Source organism: Podarcis vaucheri (assembly GCF_965113315.1).
Source record: "Podarcis vaucheri genome assembly, chromosome: 2".
NCBI classification, from domain to species: domain Eukaryota; kingdom Metazoa; phylum Chordata; class Lepidosauria; order Squamata; family Lacertidae; genus Podarcis; species Podarcis vaucheri.
Window position 1 is genome coordinate 105,683,126 of NC_138760.1, and position 11,365 is coordinate 105,694,490.

General features: G+C 42.9%; 1 protein-coding gene across 13 annotated transcripts in view; it reads left to right on the forward strand.

The window, feature by feature from the left end:
* Positions 1 to 11,365, forward strand: part of MAGI1 (membrane associated guanylate kinase, WW and PDZ domain containing 1) — a 481,615-nt gene that overhangs the window by 380,123 nt on the left and 90,127 nt on the right. For 11 of the 13 annotated variants that reach the window (XM_082209201.1, XM_082209202.1, XM_082209205.1 and 8 more), the window contains exons 7-8: positions 1,052 to 1,087; positions 9,368 to 9,425. In XM_082209201.1, the coding sequence (XP_082065327.1) occupies positions 1,052 to 1,087; positions 9,368 to 9,425 (94 nt within the window). The remainder of the gene's footprint in view (positions 1 to 1,051; positions 1,088 to 9,367; positions 9,426 to 11,365) is intronic. The other 2 variants (XM_082209206.1, XM_082209211.1) reach the window with 1 other exon arrangement.

The window sequence follows — 11,365 nt, forward strand, 5'->3', positions numbered from 1 at the left end:
ACGTTGATGTATCTCATGTTTGGAGAAATTCTGAGATTCTCTGGCTGACTTGTGCTAAACCGAATCCATTATTCTTTTATCAGTCATTTGCTTGCAAGTTTTATCATCTTTCATTTGCTGGCTGCAATTTTGTTTCTTGACAAAATGACATCCCCAGTCATTCATAACATTGTTAGCAGATGGAAATGGTATGCAATAAGTAAATGGATGATCAAATTACGCTTTATTTAATAGAAGCTCTCTGCAAGTGGTTGTCCCTTAATGCAACCATAAAGTATAAAGTAGGACTTTATACTTGAGGCATGTAGTTTCTAGAGTAGGACCAAAGTCCAATATGCAGCAATCAACACGTATATCGAACTCTCGAAGCACACCTGAATAACTGAATATTATCCAATTATTTGGCTTTGAAAAGGTAGCTGGATGGGTTCACCAACCTATGAGCATGGGCCCTGAGCAGTCTCAATTCATTCTAATGAGGTTCTGCTCTTCTTTAAGAACAAGCTGAACTGGACTGGGGTTTAGTTGTTAATTATCTGGGGACAAATGAAGTGGTCGTTTAATTTAGATAATGTAATAGTTGAAGGTACACCAGCTTTCCTTTTGAGGCTCCAATTCCTTGCATGTGCAAGGGCTCTGAGTTAAGCACTGGAGCTCTGCCTAGTCACAAGGACTTTCCAAAAGGGATATGCAGGCAGAGTCATCTTAGACGAAAATGAATGGGAAGCCCAAGTTCTAGATTTGGCAAATTAAACTGACAAGACCAGACGGCCCCCATTGAGCCAGGGGGTGGGGGTGGGAGGAGAGCAGATCCATGTTGTTAGCCTTTTGGAATGCAAAAAATAAAATAAAAAATATTTTCAGTATTATTGTCAGTGGCCACAGTGTCCCTCCTGACTAAGGTGTCGTGGCGTATGGGTTTGGGCTAGGTTGGTAGAAAACCTGGTGTTGGTTCTGCTGTATACTGGAAGGAATTTCTTGCTTGGTGCTGGTGTCTGAATTTTTCTTTTAATTTTTTTCTATCTCACTTACTGCTCTTCCTTTGGAGAAGAAGGGGTACACACGGAGGAACTGGACAGTGAACTAGGTAAATCATCCATCTCTCATTTTTGCACCGTTGGTTGGACTGCACCGTTAACTGCTTTAACATCCTTTCCTTTGTATCACTTTTTTCTTCTTTTAATTTCAAGCAAGATCTAACATAGTCGTATCCAAAGGTGTTTTCTTTTCTTTCTTTGTTTGCTTGTTTTGGCTTAAGCATGTCATTTTCAAGCAGGGTTGTTGCTGTCCAGTAGATTTGTGGAGCCGTCAACCCTTTTTTCCCTACATGACTCTGGGTCAAATCCGGCTAAGTCATTGGACAAGCAGAATGACTTCAGCTCACATAATGTAAACTTCTCTGCCCTCTTCTGTTTCTGCAAGCCCCCTCGCTCTGCCCCAAATCTGCTCTGTATTGTTGGGGAAAACCCTGGAGCAGTTGGGGTTGTGTATGTACAAGGAGATGGAAGCACCAGTGCAGAAACGGGAGTCATTCCACTCACTTAATGACTTGGTTGGATACAACTCACTGTTTGAAAGTGTTTCTGTGCTACAGGACATGTGTATATGCTTCTCATTAATGCTAACCACTATTGCTTTTATATTCAGTTCACATTTGAAGTTGGGTACTTGATTTGTGAATCTAACAGTAGTCTGGAATGCTGCCATAATAGTGTAGGGTCCAGTGCTTGCATACAGATTGCTTTCTGCCATGACTCAACTTTGTATCATGCCCTCTTCTGCACCCACTTTTTTTTTTGGGGGGGGTATCTGTGTTTCACACGGCCTAAACCGCACCTGAAACTGCCAGAACTCTGTATATTTCATCAAGCTTGCTCTTAGCATTGGGGATTAAGAATCCAGAACCGATTCCAGAAATTAGGCAGAATCTGGATTACAAGCCTGGTTCTATTTCCAGAGTATGGCCCTTTCTAACCCTGATGAGCTAGACTAGATCTGCAGCTGGCATGCTTATGATGCCATCATCGTATCTCTGAAACCATCAGGCAATTATATCTTATTGCTTCGTCCCCCATCCACTATTAGACACTTGATTGCATTTGGATGTAATGATGGCTAGAAAACCATAGTTAGGGAGGTTTGTTTGTGAATGAATTGTGTGCTTGTGTTCGCTTCCCAAGCAGGCTCCGCTTTGTTCTCTGAGTGGGGAAAACAAACCGTGGTGTGGCTGAGTAGCTCCTGCAGCTGAACCAGTGCTTGCAGCTTGTTCGAGATGGCGTGTGGTTTGCTTCCCGACTCAAGGAAGGGAGGAGCAGAGAGTTGAGTGCAGCATCACACACCTCCTCCACAGACTTGATTTGCCTAACTATGGAGCTGGCCAGCGGTTTGTCCAAACAGCTCTCCCGGAAGTCTCTTGGTTGTACGCTGCAGTTAGTCCTTCACTGATACAGCAGCCACGAGTGTAGCCTTTCTTTAAAGCCTATTAGGAAACATGGTTGTCCTACAACATGTTATCACCCTTTCAAAATGTAGCTCAGCAGCTGCAGTGTATGAAATGGCAGGCTGTGCACTGTGCAGTGCCTTAGTATTCAGACACATGCATTTGTATGTGTGTGTGTGTGTTTACTAAGGATAAAATGCATCCAGTCCCACTTAGAGAATGAACTTTTTCAGAATCCGAGGTGGAAGCTGATCCCTTAAGACTGACAGCATTGGTAGCTTACTCTAACAAAATGTTAACAAGGCAAATATAAATACAGTGGTACCTCAGGTTACATACGCTTCAGGTTACAGACTCTGCTAACCCAGAAATAGTGCTTCAGGTTAAGAACTTTGCTTCAGGATGAGAACAGAAATCATGCTCCGGCAGCGCGGCGGCAGCAAGAGGCCCCATTAGCTAAAGTGGTGCTTCAGGTTAAGAACAGTTTCAGGTTAAGAATGGACCTCCAGAACAAATTACCGTATTTTTTGCTCCATAACACTCACTTTTTTCCTCCTAGAAAGTAAGGGGAAATGTCTGTGCGTGTTATGGAGCGAATGCCTACGGATGGCGGGGGGATCTGCTGCAGTCGTGAGCAGAGGATCCATGGTTCCCCTTCCTTCCCTCCTCCATGGCTCTCTTTGAAACAGCAAAGCGGGAGAAGAGCCGCTGAGTGGGGAGGAGAGAGGGACAGAGAGCCTGGTTACAAAGCACGGATCCACATGGATCCTCAGGATTTTTGCACAGGGTCACCCCAAATTCACCATCAGATCACATAGCATGTCCATGGCTACAGCTTGCACCAAAAAAATCACACACCCACTGTTGCCTGGGGCCGCAGTGGTGCAAAAACGTGGTTACAAAGCATGGATCCACATGGATCCTCAGGATTTTTGCATTGGGCTACCCCAAACTCACCGACAGACCACATGTCTGTGGCCACAGCATGAACCACAAAAATTATACATCCACTGTTTCGTTTAGAATATATTTTTGTTCTTGTTTTCCTCCTCTAAAAACTAAGTGCGTGTTATGGTCGGGTGCGTGCTATAGAGCGAAAAATACGGTAAGTACTTAACCCGAGGTACCACTGTAGAGCAAAATAGTGATACACTTAAGACAGGTACCCGAAAAGAGGAGCTGCCTCTGGCACTTAGGGTTATGGGATGGTATTCAACAAACTTCTTTTTTCCCCCTCAGAGTAGAAGCATTCAAATCAATAAACATGTATACTCAATAAACAGATGTACTCAGAGTAAAACAGAAGTTGATTTCCACCGAACATGTTTTAGAGATTTGGGATACAATGCAACGTTGTGCTTTTACAAATGTTCCATCTGCACAAACCTATCTGCATATCAGGCATATCCGCTTGCCAGATGGAGCAATCCCCCTTATGTTCTGAGGGGTTCTCCCACCCCACCCACCCTGAGCCAGTTTCAGGGGGAGCAGAGGCAGGGAAAGCCCCCTTGCGCAAGTGGAAAAACCCTCGCGCAGATCTTCTGCTGACAGGGTTTGGCGGGCTTTTGTTCTGTTTGCTTTTGATATTCATTGAGCCTTCTACTTCATGAACAATTCTTCTTCCATACGCTGAGCAACAGGCCTGCTTTGCAGCATGCACCCTGGTGTCCGAAGCACTAAACTCTATGAAAGGTGAAAGAGACGGTTCACGTTTCCAAACGCTCTAGGACAAATGTTGGAGAGCTGCAGCTGGTCCATGGCTCTCTGGCAGCTCAGCTGTGCGCCCCTGACTATTTGGAGCTTGTACTACTTTATCATTCACTCATCTGTTATATTTCTAAATATACATCCCAAAGGGATCTCATGGTGCTGTGCAGCAAGCAGTAAATACTGTAACACGGCATATATATTAAAACATGGGTAGGGAAACTAAGGCCTGGGGGCCGGATCCGGCCCAATCGCCTTCTAAATCCAGCCCATAGATGGTCCAGGAATCAGTGTGTTTTTACATGAGTAGAATGTGCCCTTTTATTTATTCGTGGGGCGTAGGAATTTGTTCATTCCCCCCCCAAAAAAAAATAATCCAACCCCCCACAAGGTCTGGGGGACAATGAACTGGCTGCCTGCTAAAAAGGTTTGCTGACCCCTGTATTAAAACCAACCTGAGGCCTGGGAGCCGGATGCGACCCATTCGCCTTCTAAATCCGGCCCGCAGACGGTCCGGGAATCAGCATGTTTTTACATGAGTAGAATGTGTCCTTTTGTTTAAAATGCATCTCTGGGTTATTTGTGGGGCATAGGAATTTGTTCACCCCCCCAAAAAAAAAATACAGTCCGGCCCCCCACATGGTCTGCGGGACGGTGGACCGGCCCACGGCTGAAAAAGGTTGCTGACCCCTGCCTTAACGGTTAGAAGTCATGGTGAACAAAGCAAGGCTTAGCCCACCCCTTCCCATATGCTTGACCATCTTTTTTAAAATATGGCAGTGTTTACATCTGCAAAAAACAACAACACTGATACAATCCTGGCCAGTCTGCTTGTCACACATGTTACTAATTAGCGATAAGTTTCTTCAGGGTGAGGACAACCAAAAATGCCAACGTCACTACCTTCTGTGTGTTTGCGCATGGGCAGAAAGAAGTAAAGTAACATATCAGTCAGTCAATCTCAGTTGGTTAGAATGTGGTGCTGATAGCGCCAAGTTTGCAGGATTGAGCTAGTCCAGGAGGTGATGCCCAGATGATCCTCAGGGACCCTTCCAACTATGTTTCTGTGATTCTACGAATCGTTTTGTTTGTATGCCACCTTTCCAAAACCAAAACCACGCTCAAGGCGGCGTACCACATCCAAAAATTGCATAACTACAAACAGAAAAGTAGTCGTAAACAAAACATCAAAAAGTACACAACAAAATTGATCAATTTCCACATAAATCATAATAAGATGCAAAATAAAGATACAAAAAAGAAACAGCAGCAACCCCACCAATAAAACCCCTGAAACAATACTCCAGTCGACGTATGACAAATTTATTCTCCAACTGGCTTTGCAATTTCCCCAATGTTGCGTGTGCGTCTTTTCCCCCCCTAAGTGCGAATTTCCAGAGAAGCTGCATGCAAACCTGTGCACACCTGTTAAAATGCAAATCATTCAAGGCAGAAAGAAAACAAAAAAAAAAGCTTCTTTTTTTTGGTAATGTTTTAAGTGGCAACCTTTCACCTCGGTGGTGGATTATCAACAACATTGCTTACAATTTCAATATTGATGTTTGTTTTTGGAACTTAGCACTTGTTTGTCAAAATGCTTCAGATCAAAAAGGGAAAGAAAAGGCAGGGACAAATCTCTCCAAGGTGAATTTTAATAACATTTTATTTGGTACATTTTTTAAAAAAAAATGACACAGGTACTAAACACAGAGACCCAGAGCTGATTTCTCTCTTCGGTGACATTCCAGCCAGCTTCAACTTCCACATTTTGGAAGTACTCTGGACACATAGACATTGATTTTAAAAAAGGTGTAATATCTTTGGAAGCACTTTTAAAGCCCAGATTTTAAGCTCACATGTGACTCTAACAAAAGGGGGGGGAACATATTTTGTTCGATTTTCTTTGGTGAAGGATTACAGAGCAAAATTTGGGTCTTCTGAGAGGCAATTTTATTGCCTTCTAATGCTGTACCCGGAAAGCCATTGTTTCTGGTCTGCAGAAAAGACCAGTTTATCATTCTTGCCAAGTGTTTCCTTTCTTGCACATGCACCTCCAAACCACTCCTCCTCTACCCCCAGTCAGCGCTGGCTTTCATTTCCTTTCTTTATATCTCAAGGAATCCAAAGGTGCTTCAGAAGGATAGCATTAAAAAAAAAAAAATGTGGGTGGGGGAAGTTGGAGGGAAACCTGCTTTTTATTTGCAAACAAGGAACATGTGGAGCAGAACTCATTAAATAATTTCTCTTGATTTTCAGCCAGTTTCCGCATTGCAAACATACATTTTGAGTAATTAGCCCATGTGTGTTTATAAGGGTTTCATTGCTGTTCAGTCTGGAGCTGTTTGTGTCCTTATGGCATTGTAGCTGGAGCCTGTCGATAGCACACTGGATAACTGTTTCATGTTGCGCAACCGTTTGATTGTACAGGGTACCAAATAGGGTTTGGGTGTTTTTTCTTTCCTTTTCAAGGCTGCAATCCTATATGTGCTTCCTGGGAACAAGTCTTATAGGGACGTCCTTCTAAGTAGACATGCATATATGATGTGCTGTTAAAACTAATGCTCGTTTCACAAACATTGCTTCTTGCTGTGGTCTTAGAATAATTCTCATGCTGGTTATTTTTTACCATTATAGGTAAGCTCAATGAAACGGTCTGATTCTGAAAAAGACACTGATATGCTGAGCATAGAGTGTCTCCTTACTCTCTCTTTCTTTCTTTGAATTCACCCTATCAGTTTAGGAAGAACCCATGGTTAAAACCCTATTTGGAGTGTGCTATGTCAGAATTCAGGTGGGGAGTGTGTGTTTTAATATTCCCTGCTGAGGATGAGAAAAAGGATGTTGGACTAGATTAGCGTTTCCAAAACTTGGGTCTCCAGCTGTTTTTGGACTACAACTCCCATCATCCCTAGCTAGCAGGACCAGTGATCAGGGATGATGGGAGTTGTAGTTGGAAAAACAGCTAGAAACCCAAGTTTCAGAAAGACTGGACTAGATGGATGTTTGGCTTGCTCCAACAAGGTAATTCTTGTTTTGTATTCACGTCAAAAACTCCCTGCCTGTGAAAGCTTGGCTTATTGAGGAGTGTAGCTCTGATCCAAAATGTTATTGGACTGCAACTCCCATAACCCTTGCTTGCTCAGGCAGCCAAAGTCCAGCAACATGTGGATTGCACCACATTAGCTAACTCTTAAGAACCTAACATGTTGGAGATGGTTTTAATAAATGTTATATATGTATGTAGCTTTGGTTTTTTTCCAGTGTTTAATTGTATTTTTAGTGGTTCTTATTTTTGTCTGTAAGCTGCCTTGAGTGCCATCGGGGAGAAAGGCAGGGTATAAATAAATATATTACAGTAATAAGATGAGCCTGCAGGATCAGTTCGGTGGCTTAGCATCCTGTTTTCACAGTGGCCAACCAGATGCCCTTGGGAAGCCTGAAAGATGACCATGACCATTGTGCACACTTAGGAGTCCCAGCAAGTTTGAACCAACTTTTGCTATACACAATGGGTGGTCCCCCCCCCATATGGGAAGTGTTCAGTCAAGTAACCCTCCCCACCCCTACCTTCTCAAGTGGAGTATCAGGAGCTTTATTCAAAATGAAACCTCTCTTAGTCCTGGCTTGCGATGTTCACATAAACTGGGGAAAGCAAAAGTGATTCATTGGTAAAGGTTTCCTGTGAGCTGGAAGAATTGCTCTTATCATTCAGACTACACAGCCCACACAATTGCCCTCATCTGTATTGTGTCCACAGAGGACAAATGATGGATTCGTGTCTTCTGAGGTTGTTCATGGCTGCCTTTCGGAAAAGATGGCACATCCCATCCTCCTTAAAGCTATTAGGCACTGTACCCAAGTTAAGCTTTTTTCCCCCTTCTTTTTTTTTAAAAAGATAGCAATTTGCTTCTGATAAGTAGAGCTTCTTCAGAGCAAATTTCATGTTTTGGTGCCTGTGGCCCTTTTGACGCGCCATTCTCTCTTATCGAGAGCAGGAGAAAACAAAACAGACAAGTTAAAAAAGCAAACTCCGATGTACGCTCAAATGGTTTTTCTTCATTGACTAATTATGCTTATAGAAGTATTTACGCCTCCAGCTTTGCAAGCCTGCAGGCGTGGAGCTCTTAGCTTTTCCTGAGCAATCTTCCTTTTGCTGCGTTCCCCCACCCCCCTCAGCCCGCAGTTGTAAAACTGAAAATTACTTTAAGGTGCGATTAAGGGATAATGATTTTGTGACAGGTTTTGTAACATGATAAAATGACTGCACGTGCACTGAGATTTATGCTGTCAGCACCGGGATTCTGATCCCTTTCAGTTGTGATAGAAATGTGAAGTGCTTAGATAGAGCTAAGAGACAATTGTTGCAAGTTGGGCCACATTAGCAGTTTGCTAGGTGCTGCAGGAGGACTTGCCTTTTTTTGGGGGGGGTGCTCACATGGACATCAGCTGGGCATGTTGAAAGACACCAGATCATGTGACGTTGCTGGGAACGCTGCCCCTATTTTGCAATATAATTGTGTTACTTTCTATTGTAAAGAATTTCAAAAATCTCGCTCTGCAGACATAGCTAATGAATATGAGCCTGTTGTCATTTGATGCTTGTTTCAGGGCCCTGTTACCTTCTGGGCTCCGTAAGCCTTTTTGCCAGTAAATGTCCATCCAAATGCATTTTGACAGCCATAACAAAAACTTCTGAAACCGAACTAAGTGCTGCGCGAAAGCTCCCAGGAGATTGACCTGTGAAAGCTGATGCTGTACCTTAGGACTGTTGGGCTTGCATCCAGCGAAGTTATTCCTATTAGTGGCAGGGCACCTCACTTGCACAAAATGACATGCCTCCTGTGCATTTGGGGAAAGGGATCACCAGGAGAAGAAAACAAGAAGTTCTGTTGCACAGGTGGGAGTCCTTTGCACTAAAGGAATGACATATTTGCATCTTGGTTCATTTTACTGCAACAGACTACCTTTTTGGGCAAAAGAGACTGTGTGTGCCTCACCCTTTAAGCTGCACAATGTGTCCTGAGAAGCCATTTCCATGAATGTGTTGTCCAGTGAGTGAATAGATTGTTTTAAAAAGCGTATTCTTTAAAGTTGCATGCTCTAGGATAATCTAGGATTGCAGCAAGTGTTATGTGAAAACGTAGTTGGGGGCAGCGGGGGAGGATAAATCTGCAAGTGAAAGTAAAATGCTTTAAATAAGTAATATCCATTTGTTTCCAGAACTACCTACTGGTTGGGAAAAGATTGAAGATCCTGTATATGGTGTCTACTATGTAGAGTAAGTAACTTTGTCGCCGTAATGATTTTTATGTGACCCTTAACACGCTGCAGATAGCAGCATCCAACCACTGTGTGGAAATCCACTAGAGCTGGGCATTTGTCACTGGAAATTTAGCCACCTTGAGTGATTTATCGTTAACAGGCTGTGGTGCTATGTGCCAATATGTAGCTAGCAGCATAAAACTGCAAATACTTGGCTCTTTCTGTAGTATGGATGCTTGAAAAGGGAAAGAGAGAGAGGAGGGTACCTCATGCATTGCTCTTGTGCACCCCCTAGTGATAATTAAGGGAGAAAACACAAATTCAGCCTCAGAGAAGGGAAACTCCATTTCCTGTATGCTTTGGAATGATATACTAGCGGTCTGGTGTAAGCTGTTTAATGAAAACGTGTATTGAAAAGAGTTGCTGTGAAATGAAGACAATACAGACCTCAGTTTTAAGTCCTGGGTTCCTAAGTAAATGCCAGTTCAGAAACATTGCCTGCGTCTGAAAAGCAGGGGCACAGGATTCGCAGATTCACTATCTGAATATGGCAGCAAACTGGCATTCTTAATGACAGGAATCTTCTTAGATTAACTGAACTGGGTCACAGTTTGGGGCTGTAATTCCTGCTTCTGCTAGCGTTGCAGTGTAGCCAAAATGACTACTGTGACTTTATTCCAAATGTGTGGAAACAAACATTACCCAGAATGAATCCTGCAGTGAGCAGTTGCTTAATGGGGGGGGCAGCATTTTTACGACTTCCTTCTCTCCCCCACCCCCCAATTCTGCCTTGCTCTTGATTTAGACGGCAGCTCTCTCCCTTAAGAAATTGAGATTCCATTTTAGTTTCATTGCTAACACCCACAAGAATGCATATTTAATTATATGTACGAATGAATAGATGAGCTTCCTGGTATCTCTCAGCTCACAGTGTTTTCTTTAGTTGGAAGAGTTAACCTTTCATGGTGTATGTTTGTTGTTTTAACTCATGCCCTCGGTGCCTCGGACTCCAACGTTAGCAAACCGTATAATTAAAACATGACATTTATTTTGCTGGAGACATCAAGGGGAAATATTTATCTTTTCTCCCTCTTTTTCCTTTTCCTTTTTTTTGCTATTAAACACCATACTAAGAAATCTCTCCAGTATCTTCCAACCCACTGTGTATGTGTGTGTGTGTGTGTGTGTGTGTGTGTGTGTGTGTGAATAATCCATTTATATTAAGTCCTCTGCTTCATTGAAAAATTGGCTGGCAGCATGAGAAAGCAGCATAAGAGAAACAATGGTTTGGGATCTAAAGAGCTGGTCTGTAGCATTGGACACATGTGCTTGGGCCTGTTAGTTCTTCCCTTTCCACAACACTCCCGTGGGCCTCTGGAAAAGTTACTCTGGAAGTCAGGGACATCTTTGGAGTGTTTTTCAGCCTGGCATGAGGGGCTGCTGTGGAAAGAGGAACTACACAAACATTGCACAAGTATGTACATGTTTACCTCTGGAAGTTGTTGTTATTATCATCATTCCTCCCTAATTTGCTAAGAAACGTTCAAGGTGGCTTACAACCCAAAACATAAAGCAATAGTAAAATACATTACAATTCCAATTAAAATAACAAATATTGACATACCACGCGTATGTTTTAATTGTATTTCTATAATTGACACCCTTCTCAAGGCGGCTTACAACATAAAAAGTAGCCACAAACACATCAAAAAGCACACAACCAAACAGAATTAAACAATTAACCACATCAAAAAGCACACAACCAAACAGAACAATTTCCACATAAATCACACTGAGATCTAAATCAATAGTGCAAAAAAAATTAGCAATAACAGCAACACCCCCTCCTGCAACAAAAATCCTGAAACGATACCCCAGCCCAAGAGTCTGTTCAGTAGCCTCAGTTTTTGTAGCTGGAGTCAGTCAGGGCCCTGCCCTTCCACTCCAGGTGGGAAA